The sequence below is a fragment of the Mustela nigripes genome, chromosome 14 (assembly GCF_022355385.1).
Source record: "Mustela nigripes isolate SB6536 chromosome 14, MUSNIG.SB6536, whole genome shotgun sequence".
NCBI classification, from domain to species: domain Eukaryota; kingdom Metazoa; phylum Chordata; class Mammalia; order Carnivora; family Mustelidae; genus Mustela; species Mustela nigripes.
In genome coordinates, this window is record NC_081570.1 from 80,965,702 (window position 1) to 80,982,700 (window position 16,999).

At 34.4% G+C, this 16,999-nt stretch overlaps 1 protein-coding gene across 7 annotated transcripts in view; it reads left to right on the forward strand.

Moving 5' to 3' along the window:
* The window catches only part of TLCD4 (TLC domain containing 4), a 101,706-nt gene that overhangs the window by 57,254 nt on the left and 27,453 nt on the right, over positions 1 to 16,999 (forward strand). For 6 of the 7 annotated variants that reach the window (XM_059375465.1, XM_059375466.1, XM_059375461.1 and 3 more), the window contains 4 exons: positions 1,847 to 2,012; positions 6,742 to 6,831; positions 8,600 to 8,658; positions 10,859 to 10,953. In XM_059375465.1, the coding sequence (XP_059231448.1) occupies positions 1,858 to 2,012; positions 6,742 to 6,831; positions 8,600 to 8,658; positions 10,859 to 10,953 (399 nt within the window). In that variant the 5' untranslated portion in view covers positions 1,847 to 1,857. Of the gene's footprint in view, positions 1 to 1,446; positions 1,470 to 1,846; positions 2,013 to 6,741; positions 6,832 to 8,599; positions 8,659 to 10,858; positions 10,954 to 16,999 lie in introns of those variants that run through there. The other variant, XM_059375463.1, reaches the window with a different exon arrangement.

Here is a 16,999-nt window from a genome sequence, read left to right on the forward strand (position 1 = left end):
TTTTTTGTTAATGTACTGGTTAACAGTTCATAAAATGGATAATGTTGTGTAATACCTACTATGTTTTATAATATACCTTTAGCAAACATTAATGAAACAAATGCACATTATAAGGTTGAATTTTAACCTTTTTTTTGTTAATGTACTGGTTAACAGTTCATAAAATGGATAATGTTGTGTAATACCTACTATGTTTTAATATATACCTTTAGCAAACATTAATGAAACAAATTCACACTATAAAGTTGAATTTTAACCAAAGTAAATAAGTAGCTCATGTCCAGCCACCCTCCAGGACTAGCAGAGAACATACAGAACCCTTCAGAGCAAACATTCTCACATTGAAGATTAAACTCTCTACTCTTTTCTGGTTATTGGTTTCATTTTCTTCATTTATCTGCCCACCTGGCCTCCAGATCCCCATTTGCTTTAATCTTAGAAAAACATTTTCCCTTTTACATTTCACTTAGTGAATTATAATGATATTTAATTTATGTACAAAACTTTTATGTATTATTTGGTTAATATTAAACCTAGGCTAAAAGATCACAAATTCAATTTTTAATACCCTAAAACACATGTTGAATTAAAAAAAAAGTAAATGAGCAATAAATTTAATGGAATCTCACGGAGAAGAATTATAATATCAATATTTTTACTGAGCACACACACAAGAAAGAAAGAATGGGGAAAGAACTCATTACAGACACATGAGTTCTGTCAGAAGGGGCCCTGTGGGAGCCTGATTCTTATTACAAGGTCCTGGTTGGAGGGGAATGAAGTGGGGTTATTGCTAGTGTAGTCAATGACTTGCTTTTTCTCTAGTGAATTGGCTTCAGTAGGTGACTTTATTTCTTCACATTAGGCAGCTGGAAATATGTATTGATTCATTTCCTTTTCATTTGATGGTCAGCTGTATCAAAGATGGAGCCATTTCTAGAAATGCTATATTTGCTGGATATGAGCAAATGCTTTAGTGTCTTTCTTTTGGTTTGAATGTTCCTAAGATTTTTAGGATCCAAATAAAGTTCAGTTCAGTGAGCTGGAAAACATATTTTGAATGAGTACATATGCATATTATATATATGCATATTGCTGTTCTTCTAACTCTACCCTTAAAACCTGAAGCTCTTTTATAAAAATCTTTTATTTTAAAGATAAAAAGCCATGGTGGATTTTTGGTCCAAGGATGTGTGTGATTGCAGAATACTTTTTAAAAGTTAAATACTAATTAAAGCAGCAACAGTGGTATGGTTCTTTTCTAAGATGGTATTCTTCTTCCTAAGATTTTAATTTTGTTTTAAAATGTCATTTGTCTCACTGTACAATTAGTTTTTATAGTGTAATTATTTTTTGTTTTGCTATGTAGTTAATCTTAGTTTTATTATTATTTTTGGCCTAATTGTTTCTTAGAAATTATCTAATGGACTCATTTCATAGATGAGGAAGTTGAAGCATAGAGAAATCAGGTGATTTTTCCTACATTTAATTAAAAATATTACTAAAAGAATACCTTCAGTTATAGTACTTGAAATGCCCTCTTAATGTTAAACTCCTAAGACTTAGATAATGTTGAAAATCATGCTGTTAAATTTGCCTTCTAAAATTGATAATAGTGAGATATTTAGGATGATTTTTCCCTTTTATTTTAAATACAAATACAAGATACATGACAAATAGCTAATAAAGACTTAAAAATCCTTTAGTTTCTTTGTATTCTTATATTTGTGCTAAATTAAGATAAATTATTAAAAATATAAGCATGTATTCTTAAAATAAAAATAATTAATTTAGATTTCTTATGAGCAATTTAAAGCAATTGATGCCCATCTTTTTTTCTTAACAGGTTGAAGAAATATGGACACCAACACCAAACTGGTCTTCAACAGTGTTATTACCAGTTTTTTCACCTTTCAGCTTCTTTTCTACTTTATAAGTTTCTGGTTTTCAGCAAAAGTTTCTCCAGGTTTTAATAGTCTCAGCTATGAGAAGAAGATTGAATGGAACTCAAGGTAAAGCATATGAAAATGTAACGGATTTTAAAAAGTTAGTTTAATGAAATAAAATTTTTAAAAGTATTTCCCCGCCCAAAATCTTTCATTTAAGATCTAATAAAGTTGAAGGTCAGTTGTTTGTTTGTTTGTTTGTTTTTTTAATTTGACCTTAGGAATAAAAGGAAAGTAAGTAGATAGATCTCATACAAGAAAATTATAAAAATTCTTCTCCTGAAAGATGTAAGGAAAAACTGAACTTTCTGGGGAGGCGTGGGAAGGTTAAGGAGACTCCAGCTGACTGCAGAGGAGTCCTGTTTTGTGTTCTCCTCTGAAACGTTTATGATAACAAACATATGCTCTCTGGAAGTGATCACAGAAGTGAATGTTAGCTGGGTCTGTGAGCAGCCTCTATATGGTGTGAGCTGGCTTGGCCAGACTGAGGGCACTTACATGCTACTGGTTAGCACATCTGTATGTTTTAATGAACTTTTCATTATAATTCAGAGGCCATTAGAACCCATTTTTTTGTTAAATCAAAAACTGCTTTTTAGATTTTTATTTAAAACAGAAGAAAAATAAATGGAAAATGAATAGTACCTCTAAGGGTATAGAAATCTATGGGAGTTTTAATGAGTTGGCTTGCAAATTTTTTGTGTGTGCAACTCATTGACCTTTCAGTGTTTCAAACACAAAATGACTCTGGTGACTGCTTCATGTGCTTGTGAACATTTCACCCGGATGTCACCGTGCTTTTGCACACTGCAGTGAATGGGAGCAGCTGTGGATGTATTTTTTTTGTTTTAATTTACTTGAAGTTAATGCTGACTATAAAATGAATTCAGCAGGTCTTTAAAATTGCTTTAATTATTTTTCACTGCAATTTCCTTTGAGAATTAAGTTCTGCCAAGTTCTAAGTATTTATTTGAGAATGGTCCCATCTGATTGGGAAGTGTCCTGTCTTTGAGCCGAAATGGTTTGCAGGCATGCACTTTTATAACTCAGACTGTGAATAAGACTTCAGTTGTTTCCTTTTGCACCTTTGTCTGGTTCATGCATGCTATAGCTCTTTTTGCCCAAAAGTGGGAATTATTTCACCATGTAGTTTTGAAAAATAAGTTTTGGGTTTTTTTGGTCTGAAGAACAGTACTAAGATGCTGTTCACAAGTGGGATACAAACCATCATTTTAAAAAACCCTTTCTCAGATGCAGATAGGTAGAAGAGGGAAAGAGAAGGAAGGGGTGAGGAGTGGGATGGGGAACAGATTTTCTGAGAGTAAATTTTGAACTATTTTCATTTCCCTTTCACCATGGTCAAGGTAGGTAAGGGCCTTTGAACCTGGGAGAGCAGCAAGCCAGAGGAATAAGGACGGTGCAGAGAGATAGAGGCAAGATGAAAATGAAATGGTATGAAATTGAAAAATACTTTGCATTATTCAGTCTTATCACTGCCATTCTGCGGTGCACAGAATCGCTATTTGGGAAACCGAGTTCCTAGCTGAAAAAGGAGTCTGGGATTATAGAAGATTCATTACCCTATTTAAATGGCATTCTCTCTCTTTCTCTCTCAAATTTACTCCTGTTCCCACTCCAGCTTGGTTTACATGAGATTTAAGCTGTGAGGTGGAGTATAAAGAAAGAGAAAAGATGGGCTACTTTTTGAGTAAAATACATGTATATGTCTTGAAATCCTGCTTCCAGTCTTGAAACACCCAGATCAACACAACCCACATAATTCTTTTTTTTTTTTTAAGATTTTATTTATTTATTTGACAGACAGAGATCACAAGTAGCTAGAGAAGCAGGCAGAAGGCGGGGTGGGGGGGTGGCGAAGCAGGCTCCCTGCCGAGCAGAGAGCCTGATATGGGGCTCAGTCCCAGGACCCTGAGATCATGACCTAAGCCGAAGGCAGAGGCTTAACCCACTGAGCCACCCAGGTGCCCCAACCCATATAATTCTTACTAATAATCACGAAAAAGTCTCTGAATAATGAGTGGTCTAAACCCTACTGCAGAAGAAGTACAGGAGGAAAAACAACTCACCAGAAAATTTACACCTGAGAGGTGACAGTTTAATTAAGCATAAGTGATAAATTACTGTACTAAATTGTTGTATTTTCAGGAAAAAAAACATATTTACAAGTATTATTTATATCTTATAATTAAAAAACATTTTCTTCTATCCATTTGTTTTCCTATGGTATAGAAAGTCCTATTGTGTTAAAATACTCTTAATTTTAAAATCTGCTTCTCTAATTTTTAACTCTTGCCTGTTTGAACTATATTATTTCTATTGGTAATACCCCTACTACATAGGAATGATTAAATCAGTAACTTTAAATTGCTGTTCTACAATGGTCCTTATTTCCATTATCTCCCTGTCTTTTTATTAGCACAAACATTTCTTTTTAACCTTCTTAGAAAAAAAATATTTTCTTTTGGGTAGCATCTTGGTATTTCATTTTGGACAGTAAGGAATCTACATCTTGCTTTGCCAAGAATCCGATTTTAAAGAATAGACTGTGAAATGTTTACTAAACAGAAGTCTCTGAACATAGAGACTTTTAATGCAGAAGAGTAGGTAAGCACAGGGTATTTGCTGTTCCTGATCCAAGTAAGATTTAACTTTTCTCTCATGAATTATATGCCATTTCCATCAGTTAAGGGCTTGTAATTCTTCCCATTTACCAGGTAACATTTCAAATACAAAGAGAGTTTGAGGGCTGGGTATCAGGAACAAAAAGTTCTCATTTTTCCAAGGGGAAGCTTTTTGATGTAAGTTTATTAAACACTAAAACAAGTCAGTGAGAGGGCGAGCTTTCTGCTTTCACAGACTTTTTGAATGGCAATAGAAAGCTGGTTGTATGATTATTTAGATGGACTGTCTTACTTGACGTAAAGGAACTTATATCCTTAAACAGCCATGTTTGTAATATAGGTACGTTTGGCATGAAAATTCCAGACTTGTAAACCAGATAGATTGGGGTTAACTATTCACACTTCAAAATGATTCTTTGGTATTGCAAAGTATTCTTTCTCAGTGCCTTTTAATTAGTGAGGATCTTTGAGCATTTAATATGATATATCTATTTAGGTCCACATCATCTATTAGATCCAGCATATTGATTTTTCAAGTTACAGTAAGATTTTCTAGTATCAAACTTCATATTGGTTGATACATGTCACTGTTAAAGGTTTGGGATCATATTTTAGACAGAAATTTTTTACATCCTATTAATTTATAAAAAAAAATTTTGCTGTTCCTTCTTATCCTTTATTCTAATGAAGAGAAAAGAAATTTCATTACTTGTAAACTTTTTCATTGTGTGAGTAAATATATTATATCCTGTGTACACTTCTTTAAGTAGCATATCAGAGAGCTTGGGTGTTGGTTGAATCCAGTAAATAACTAGCAAGATATGTTCACAGAAACTGATGTTTTCCATCTAAACCTTATTCCTTCTATAAAAGAAAATTCAGCCTGGATCTCGTGAACATTTTGCTTTCACTTGAGTGTTTCTTTTAAAAATAGATTTTCTGTACAAATTCATGGTCCTCAATTTTTCTATTTAGAAGTGGTTTCATAATAATGATAAAAAGAGACTAATAATAGCTGCTCTAGCTTTCTTATGGGTTGGTTACAGGAATCAAGTGCAGCAAGCATGTGAATGTGCATTTAACACTGAAATCTCCAAGGCAATACATTTTCATTTCACAATCCATTCAAATTCTGATTCAAGGCTATAGAATTGGTTAAGGTCAGTAGATGTGGAAGATACTCCTCACTGACTGGACCAGGAAACTAATGCTGCGGTGAGGCTGTTAGGGCTGGACCTCGGAGCAGGGTGCTGGTTAGTGGACTTGCCGGTCACAGTCTGTCTATATCAAACGCTGTCAACTGCCTCACCAGATATGCAGGCACCCCTGCTTTGGAATTTTTAACAAATAAGTGATTCCATAATTTTCTAGCAGAAAATTATAGACCTGGGCATCCTTTTTTTTTTTTTTAATTTTTTCAATTTATTTATTTTCAGAAAAACAGTATTCATTATTTTTTCACCACACCCAGTGCTCCATGCAATCCATGCCCTCTATAATACCCACCACCTGGTACCCCAACCTCCCACCCCCGCCACTTCAAACCCCTCAGATTGTTTTTCAGAGTCCATAGTCTCTCATAGTTCACTCCCCTTCCAATTTACCCCAACTCCCTTCTCCTAACACCCTTTGTCCTCCATGATATTTGTTATGCTCCACAAATAAGCGAAACCATATGAAAATTGACTCTCTCTGCTTGACTTATTTCACTCAGCATAATCTCTTCCAGTCCCTCCATGTTGCTACAAAAGTTGGGTATTCATCCTTTCTGATGGAGGCATAACACTCCATAGTGTATATGGACCACATCTTCCTTATCCATTCGTCCGTTGAAGGGCATCTTGGTTCTTTCCATAGTTTGGCGACGGTGGCCATTGCTGCTATAAACATTGGGGTACAGATGGCTCTTCTTTTCACGACATCTGTATCCTTGGGGTAAATACCCAGGGGCATCCTTCTTGCTATTAGTTCCAAAGTAAAGTCATAGCCCTTGGATTTCTAAATGATATTTTTGTATTATACTCTTAGATATACTCCATTCCTATATTTAAATGCTTCCAGATTTAACTTCTTCAAAATGTTAAATGTCTTGCCAGAATTACAGTTTATTGCAAAGAATCTAAAATCTTTGTATGTATTTTGTTTCATTTCAGGGTAGGATCTACATGCCATTCTTTGGTGGTTGGGCTTTTCGGCCTATACATTTTGTTTTTTGATGAGGTTGCAAAGGCTGATCCACTCTGGTAAGCTGTTTCTTTCCAATATAGTCCATTTGATTTATGTTTTGATATTAATTATTAATAAGAACATCTCCTACTTCAAAATGGAAAATATATTGATGGTGCATGGTTTATTAAAATGCTTGTGTTCAGACATACTTCAGCAAGGTGCAATAAAAGGATTTATTTTAGATTTGAATACAAATAATGAAGGCCACTTTGTACTAGTATCCCAATTGTTACCCAGGACAGGGAGAATATGATGATGATGTATATATTTATACTGAGTTAGTGAGTAATACCAAGTTGTCGTAACCACTGTTCAGAGCAAAAATGAGTTAGCTGTTGAGTAGGATAGTCAGCTTGGATAATAATCTAAAGACTCAGTCTTGTGTTGAACCCATCATTTGTATAAAAGTATAAAAGGTATAAAAATGAGGATTAAAGATGTCCATGTAAGAGGAAGTTAGTACCACATGAGAAGATTTGAAATACTAATAATAATGTTCAGCAATAATAGATAATTTCTAAGATGACTCTTTTTGAAAATTTTAAATGTCATTTCAATGGCAGAGATATTGCAAACTGTATTTCCAGGCCTTATATAAGAAGGCTTAGTTCGGCTTAGTTTGAGAGATAAGGTATGTTTTCAGAAAGCACTGCATAAGGATGTAGTAGATGTGGGCTCTGGAGGATGTGGGACAATGTAATTTTTGACCATTTTTTTTGCAGTAATGCCATTTTGATAAATATGGAATTATGCCCGTTAGAATTCTACCAGTATTGGTAAATTTTGGTATTTATTAAATATATACCAAATTTATTTGGTAGGAATAGGTATTTTTCAAAGTGAATCAATTTAGTGAATGTAATTCCATGATGAGGTTTTTTATGTAATCTACTGAAACCATTTCTAAGTTTTTTCTCCTAATTTTATTGTTATAATGATGGTCAACAGAACCAGTTCTTTTGGGAGATAAATTTTATGACAAAGATTTACTTCACTGGTCTATTTTTGTCCTTATCAGACTTTTACATAGTATGATTTTTTCTCTTTTTACATTTTCTTTGGTCCTGCAGTTTATTTCAGGTTCTGTTTTCCTGGGTCATATTTGCAGATCAAAATTTGTAAAGAAGATAGGACTTCTGCTAAACCTTCCCATTTGCAGTTTAGCTGTTATCAGATTAATTTTGTGTTCATTTCACCAGTAGTTTACATTATAAACCAGATATTTGTTTTTTGGAGTAAAGACAGTTATTAGGGAAAATTGTAGGGACTTGATATTGTATACATGTTGAAACCGCAGGTTTAAACTGTCCTGTTCCTGCCATTTTCCAGTTATATGACAATAGACAGATCTCTCTAGTCATCAGTAAAGTGATACTCACCAGTATATTGCTTCAAGATCAGGGGCAGGCTGGATGATTTCTTGAGTATTTGAATCTCTGATTTAGAAAAAGGAATAAAAACAAAAACAAAACGAGCCAGCATCTGGAAATCTATTTGAATCTTTTCACAAACAAATCCTTTGAGAACACATTTATAAAATGTTATCTTTTGGTAAAATTATTTATATAAACTTTTAGTTAATATAAGAAATTATGATTATTTGTGTAGTTAGAAGTATATCAAGCTAACCCAGGGTGTGGTACAAATGACAATTTACTGTTCAAGAATCTATAGAAATCATTTTAATTATGTTTCTCAATAGAAAAAAAAATGTAGCTGTCATCTGTAACCCATGTGCTAAAAAAAGGGAATCTTTTGTTTTTTTTTTTTAAATATTTATAGGGGTGATTCATCGCTTGTGAAAGTGAATATCTCTATTGCTACAGGCTACCTCATTTCTGGTATGTGATATGTTGGCCACTGTCTCTTTTTACAGTTCTCATGGGATTTTACAAAGAATACATAGTCTATGCTTTCAGTTTATTTATTTGTGAAGCCACTTGTAGACCCATAAGAGGAAGATTTATCTGCTGTGATGATAGAACATGAAACATTTTTCCTGTTGGCTGTCTGGTTCTCTTTGATGGTAGAGCAGCAGAGTGGGGCCTCAGTAAGGCCTGATTTTTTTTTTTTTTTTTTACTAGCAATGGTCCATTTTTTGCCCCGAACAGTCTCTCAGGTGGAATTCCTGGGAAGCTAATGAGGTTTAAGCATCAAGATTTCTCTCACTTGCAAGGGCCCTTGAAATGGGTTCCTGTGCTTGCCGTTTTATATTGTTTGGGGAAGTTCGCAAAGGGAAACTGTTTGAGCCATAATCAGTTAAGATCATGGACTCTTTCTACTCCATGTTTCCCTCTGTCATATTTCTCCTCCTGTGGGATGGGGTTGAAATAGCCTTTTATACTATGAGATAAAGGGGAAATTAAGTGAGAATATACGATTTGAACTTTTTGAAGAGACATTCTAGACCATCTCTGTAAGGCAAGAGAAAAATAACAGACGATTTGGACATTTTATATAGGGAACCCTATTTTATAATTTTCAAATTCAATAGATAACTGCAAAATCCAAATAAAAATAATGGAATATGAAACCAAAGTGATAAAGATGAGTGATGGACTCAATAGAAAATTTTCTGCTATCAAGAAGTGAATTGTAACAAAAGATTAAATTATACCAAAACACAGTAATTCATTAGGAGGAGGAAATAAATTTTGAATTAAAATAATGAATAGGTGATTAGATTATCTAATGGCCCATTTACAAGAAGAGTGAATTGTGTGAATACACTGGAAAAAGATTTGCTTGTTTGGTACAAAATGCTGTTGTGGACAAGGATGACACACAATTTATAGTACAGTTTCCGTAGTGTAGTGGTTATCACGTTCGCCTGACACAATTTATACTACACCTCACAGACCGCTTCATGAACATTGTCTGTTCAGAGAGTAGTCACCACTCAGAAAGTCTTGTATGAAAGAAGCTTGATAAAGGTTTCCCCAAATAAGATAATAATCTGAAGCACTTAAAAATAAGAATTATGAACTGAAACTGACTTTTCTAAACCAAGCTGAATGAAGAGTGAATTCTCCTTATTCTCTCTATGGAAAATATTGCAAGGTCATTATCATAAAAATTGGTGACCAGTGTATGGCCAAAATACGTTGGGAAAATGTATCTAGAGAGGTTTGTCATGCAGTCAGTTACTAATAGTGTTATATTTTCTTGATTTCCACTGTACTTGATTTGTACTGTTTGTTTTCTCCATAAAATTGGTAATCTGATTACTTTTTTAAATAAATAGTCACATCTAGTTTTATATCAGCAGTTTTCATTTTTTTTATATATACAAGAAGGTTCTCATATAAGCTCCAATCCCATAAAACCTGCATCCTCTCTTGGTTTCCACCCATGATAGCCATTTACCTCCATGTCTAACTTTCACATTTAGCCATTTGGTAAAGAACATAGTTGTGTTAACATTTTGAGAAGATTGTTTTGTTAAGGGAAAACTATTTTCTGAATCATGGTGTTTATATTCGGGATCTTTTAAGGAGAAATTGAGACCTTGACCTCTTGCTTTGCATATCTTTTTAATAGTTTTAGTTCTTGTTTTTGTTTTTATTGCTATTTTGAATTAATATTTAATCATATCCCTTGTTAATTTTTAAAGACTGTTTGTTGGATTTGTGTTATAAATAAGTTGGCCATTTTGCACCCTTTCTGCAACCATCTTATCTGTGTGAATTGTTGTAGTCACAAACATCAGTAATTTCAGCCTATTTAAAAATTATTTGTATTCAATAACATTTCCATTTTATTTAACCTGGTAAGTTATTAATTTGTACTTTCAACGAATATATTACCTGTGTGGTGGGCACTGTGCTGGATTCCCACACGTGGTCCTCACCCTGCGGAGGTCACAGTCGTGTGGGAGCAGATACCTTACAATAAGGTGGTAACGGGACTAGCAAAGCATGAGCAAAGTGCAGTGGGCTCAGTATTGCCTGTGAGAGGCTGTTAAGGGGAAAGTTAGATACACTTGAAAAACAGTCCAGCCTTCTTCTTATGTAATATCTCACTTATTTTTCCTTCTTTCAGATTTGTTGATTCTCATTTTGTATTGGAAAGTGATTGGTGACAAATATTTTATAATTCACCATTGTGCAGCGCTGTATGCATACTACTTTGTACTGGTGAGTGCCAGGATTTACGGTAGCCTGACAAGTAGACAAGGTTGGGAGTGATGACTTAGGGGTGAACAGAAATCGAAACCTACAGTCCCCAGTTTATAAAGACCAACTCCAGAGGCATTCAGGGGTCACTGTGGTGATGTGTTATCTTGTTTATTAACAAAAAATAATGATGTGTGTTTGTGTTAGTGTTGTTTGGATTCATAAAATTTAAGGTAGATGACCTCGATTTTTTAAATTTTCACTTAGAACCTTTAGGATCGTGTAGCTATTGATATCTGCCTGTCTTCCTAGGTGCATTTATGACTTTCTTTTCTGTTTAATTCTCATCCAGTTACATGTACATATGTAATTACATTTAAGTAGGCTGGAGCAGTGGGAGAGTCTTGCTCAGAGACTTCAGAATTCCAAGACTGAGCTCATAGAGTGTACTCACAGCAAATCTCAGGCAGTAATGCATAGTAAGTTTTACATCAACAATTATTTTTCTACACTATGTATTTGTAAATTAGCAATTTTATATCCTTTGTGTGTGGGTTAAGTTTCTCCACATTCAGTTGTTTTTCAACCTAGATATGCCAACAAGGCTCAAGTAGATATTTGGAAATAATAGACATATGTAAACTAGAATAATAAATCTTTTTTTGTTTTAGACAGAAAGAGAGAGAGAGTGTGTGCATGTGTACTTGCACACAAGAGAGAGAGAGCAGGGGAGAGGGGCAGAGGGGGAGGGAGAAAGAGAATCTTAAGCAGGCTCCACGCTCAGCGAAGAGCCCAGCATGAGGCTCAGTCTCAGAACCCTGAGATCATGACCTGAGCTGAAATCAGGAGTCAGCCACTTACTTAATCAACTGAGCCACCCAGGTGTCCCTAGAATAATACAAATTTTATTATGGTATGCCATTCCATGTTTTCTTCTTTTTAAAACTTAAATATAACCACTGGCTTTTTTTTTTTTTTCTTATTTGGTATGACTAAAATCCTTACATTATTAGACATCTGTGACTATTTGGAGGGTTTTTAAAAAATTAATATAAATGTGTATTAGTAGTGATCTTCCACTTTTCATTATGTTGATCCACACACAGATAGCTGGTGAAGATGTCAGTTTGGCATTATTTCTGCAAGAATTAGATATATCAGAATATCTCTCTTTATCACCCATTGAAGTCATAAATTAATATAAATGTACTCAAAAACTATGCTTGTTTTCATGCTATAAATAAGTGATTATGTATATCCAAAATGTATCCTTAATCACTTTATTTTTCCTCAACCAATAGGCTATTTTTACTGGCATTTCCTACTATTTGTCTTCTTTTTAGATTTTAATAGATTATAGGTAGTTATAAAATATAGACTTTTACCTTTTACAGGTCTTAAATTTTTAGTGTATAAGCACTTTTTTCCTAAACACTTGCTTAAAAAACATGAAAGCTGACTAACAAAATACTGATTAAGTCTGGGAAGAATGTGTGGGTGCCCACGTGAGTTTAATATCATGCTTCAGTGTAGAAGAATGTTCTCTGAATATGCGTCACAAATAACCATTCTGTTGTGAAAAGAATACAAGCTGATGAAAGATAACAGGTCACTTACGTGCATTTGGAAATGTGAATAGGATGAGCTGCTGTTCTCCCTCGACCCCTGAATTTCAGGCTTGGCAAAGGGCTGGCTGTGCGTGGTTTGGTAGGCTGAGTATTTAATTATGTGGGATGAATATTGTTTTCTCTTTGGACTTTTATGTCTTTATTTAAAAAAAAATTAAAGTGCAAAGAAATTAACTCTTGTCTTATTGATAAGAAAATCAAGTGCTGTGTTTTCTAGGAATGATTGCTTTTTTGGTGTCTTCCTATGTTCTATTGTATGAAATAAATGAATGGTATGTGGTAAATTTATCTGTTTAAAGTGAATCTCTTCAGAGGGAAACAGGAAAAAAATTAGAAAATAAATAAATGCTTATAGATGTAGTGAACCTTTGTCCTTTATGGATTTTACATTTCTGTTTAACTATAGAAAAACTTTTGTTGTTCCATGCAGTGAATTTCCAGGTCGTCTTGTGCAATTTACGTAAGGCTAACAAAATAACAACAACAACTACCACTACTACTACTATTTTGTATAAACTTTTATGAATTTCTTCACTTATGTTATGAGAAGTGATATTTGGAAAGCATTTTGACCTGATAAGTATGCAACTATTTAAGTGTTTGTATAACTTCTTTTCTTAAAACATTTGCTTTTTTTTCTTTTCTCTCTTTTTTTTTTTTAACTTTATTTATTTAAATTTTCTCTCCCCCTCCAAGTGTGGGGCTTGAACTCACAACCCTGAGATCAAGAGTCTCTTGCTCTTCTGACTGAGACAGCCAGACACCCCAAAAGATTGTCTAATTGTAACTAAAATTTAAAATGAAAACTAGAGACAAGTTATCTGTAGGTTTTAATTGTATGCTCTACTAAATGGTTGAAAAGTAAGATCCTTTTAAATTTAGGTTATTAAATAGGTTATATAACGTCTTGATCACTATTCTTGTAGCTCTCTCTCGTATATTTAGTGGAGTCTTAAAATTCTCTGGTGGAGTAATTTAGAGCTTAAGGAATCTTCTCTGGTGTCTATATAGAAAGGTAAAAACCCTACAGATTTTTTCCTAGAATTCACTTTTCCCTCCTCAGTGAGGATACTAATTATTAGGGTAAATGTGATAGGATGATTTCTTATTATAAGGGACATGAATATAATTATGCTCTGATTCCCTTTTTTTAAGGATAAGCCATTGTCTTTTGTACTCTTGATCTCTTTGGTAGCCTTCATTTTTTTCTGTTTCTTGAGGATCACCCACATTCCCCAACCAGAAAAAAGAGTATACTTGGAAAACTTCTAAATTTGAAAAGAAGACCACTCCTAAACCGACTTTCCCCAGCTCTTCTGCATTATTCAGCTACCCTGGAATCTAATCATTAAATCATGCAGCAGCAATTTAGGAAGAAAATTTGGTTTCCAGGGCTGTCAGTACATTTATTAAAGGGAATTAGCTGCAATGTGATACCTTGAGGGTAAGAATTTGTTTCTTGTTTAATGTTATACCCCAGTGTCTCCATTTGAAAAACATTTTGCAAGTAAGTATATATGAAGTCCTATTGAAAAATGAAAGACTTGTATATAAGACATGGAAAACTGTAATGTACATGAGAACATGAGAATTAGAAAAATACTGGTCTTAGCTTTAGTCTAAAGAATAATTTCCACACCAGTACCATGAAACAAATGCCATAACTCACTAACAATTTATCATTGACTGTGTTAAACTGTTCAAATGTTTGAAGATGACTTGAATAGTGTTGCCTGTTCTCAGTTACATATAAATAATGTATTTCCTCTTTTTCTCCCATTAGAATAGTCTTAAAGAAAAATTTAGGTAACTATCATAGCTGTTAGAGCAACATTTCAAAAGATAATAAAATTTCAAAAGTTAACACTTTTGTTGACTGGGTAAGTATTAAAATAGCCACCTACTGTAGCTTACTAATGAAGATTCAGTAGTAAGGTCTGTGTGATTTCTGTTTCCCACTAAATTTACATATAATAAAACATGTTAACTATTTAAATAAAAAAATTTTTTTAAATCTGGGATAACATGTTAACCTTTTTTCTACTGAAATAAAAGATTGTCAGCTTTTCTCATATTGTAATGAGCAACAGATGGGCGGAAGTCAGTCTTAGAAATTTTTATTAATATTTGTATAGTTTACTTATTCAAAATCTGTATGCAACCATAGTTATACAATTAGCTTATAACTCTTACTACTAATTGAGGGATTAGTTGTGGTAAAAATGTTAAGTGGCCATTTAAAAAAATATGTTATATACCTCTGTGCATGTATGTGAAGACCTGTATGTATAATATATTGTGTTTGGATTTTTGGAATTTGCTTTAATATTTGCTTTTTATTATAGAATATCTGATGTGACCATTCCCCGTACTTCATGAACATAACCACGTTCCTTATGACCTTCCTCTGTTTGGGTTTAGGAGGAGCTCAGGGCTGGCTCTTCTCTCCTTACCCTGTGGTTGCTGCTTCATGGTCTTTGTGGGCACAGAACATTTCCTCAGATTTGCTTCGTTGAATTATCTTAGAACTGTCTCCCTTCCTCTCTCTAACCTGGCTTGGTTTTTGAACCCTGTTTCCTTTCAGTACCAGAAAAGGAAACAGTTCATATATTGGACTTATGTGTGATGATAAAATAGATGTCAGCCATGTCTGCTCAAAGTCAGTATTTTGTTCTGAATTACATTTTATAAAAAACAATCTTATAATATGAGCCTCCTTATATGATATGCTGAAATAGTCAAATCCATGGACACAGACAAGGATAGTTACAAGGGGCTGGGTGCAGGGGGTCAAGTTACTGTTGAATGAGTGAGAGTTTCAGTTTGGGGATTAGAAAAATTTTGGAGACTTAAACACTTAAAAGTAATTAAATGGGTAAATTTTATGTTATGTATATTTTACCACAGTAAAAAAAATGTTTTTCAAAAATTTTTAATTTTTTAAGAGAGTGTGTGTGTGTGTGTGTGTGTGTGTGTGTGTGTGTGTTTGGTTTTTTGTTTGTTTTTTAACAAGCCTATCAATTTTTTTTTTTTTTAAACAAGCCTATCAAATGATTGCAACAAGGCTAGGAAGGAGAACTAATAATATGCTGGATGATATATTACATTTTTAAGCTGGAGCAATAGGCAGAAACAAACACATGGAACCTCACAGTGATAATGTTAGGTTTTGCATTTAGGTGTGACAGTGTGTAAGAAGGGAGGAATGACCCAGAGGTGATAAATGACCAGAACTTCAGTTGTACCAATAGCACATCACATCTGCTTTAAAAGAAAGCTGATTTCAAATTTAGACTCTCTTAGGGGAGGCAGAGCATCCAATTCAAACAAAAACGACAGTTTTCCTGGTTAGACCACACCCAAGCTCATTATCTGGTGTCTGGGACCTGGTTTATGCCTGTGGTGGGGGAGGGGCTGCCGTTTAACAGTGGAGATTAGATTAGGAAGCTATTGACCTGTGGCAATTGAAGGACCCAGAGAGGTCAGCCTGCAAAAGATAAATTGTAGGATGTGATAGTTTTGAAATACCCTTGGGCCTGTGAGAGGACTGTTAAGTGAAAGAAGAGTAGACTCATTCAGGATTAATTCAGGTGTTTGAACTGGGAGCTCTGGGGACAGTAAAAGAGAGGTAGGTCAGACTTCTCTTTTGCAGAAGAGACCTCCCCAGTAAATAAGATGATTCTAGCAATGGTGTTTTAAAATAGTTCTACCATAAGATATCTTCAATCAGGTAGCCTTGAAAATAGATATAGTAAGTAGAAACATTGGGTAGGAATTTACACTAAAGTATCTTTGAAGTTTTATTTTGATATTCTGTGATTCATCTGTTTTGTTAAAATGATTTGATTTGGTTCTATTACTGGGGAGCTAGTAAGCAAGTAAGAAAGAGCTAATTTATGTCACCAAGTTCTTAAGTAACCCTGGATGAAAGGGGTAAAAACAGTGGGCCTGCAAATCCATTTGCTTCTTGGAAGAAAGGAGGGCAGGTGACTCCGGTCTAATCTTGTTCAGCAGGACTTCTGCGTAAACAGAGTACTGAGGTCTGTTAGGAGGAAGAGACCTTAACTCCGAAATGCCTTGAAGATGTCCCTGGCTGAGGATGGTATGGTAATGTAGGGCACCTGGGCTGCTCTGTGGGTTAAGGGTCTGCCTTTGGCTCAAGTCAGGATTCTAGGGTCCTGAGATTGAGTCCCGCACCTGGCTCTTTGCTCAGCGGGAAGTCTGCTTTCCCCCCTCACTCTCCCTCTAGGTTCTCTCTCTCTTTTCAAATAAATAAGTAATAAAATCTTTAAAAGAAGAGATTATATGGTATTGTACACCTGGGAGCTGTGAGGCCTGCCTCCTTGGAGAATGTCATGTCAGCTGTACAACTTTCTGGGGGTAGAGGACAGAGATGTTTTATAAGTTGAACTCTCACTACTGGGTAGAGAACTTTATGA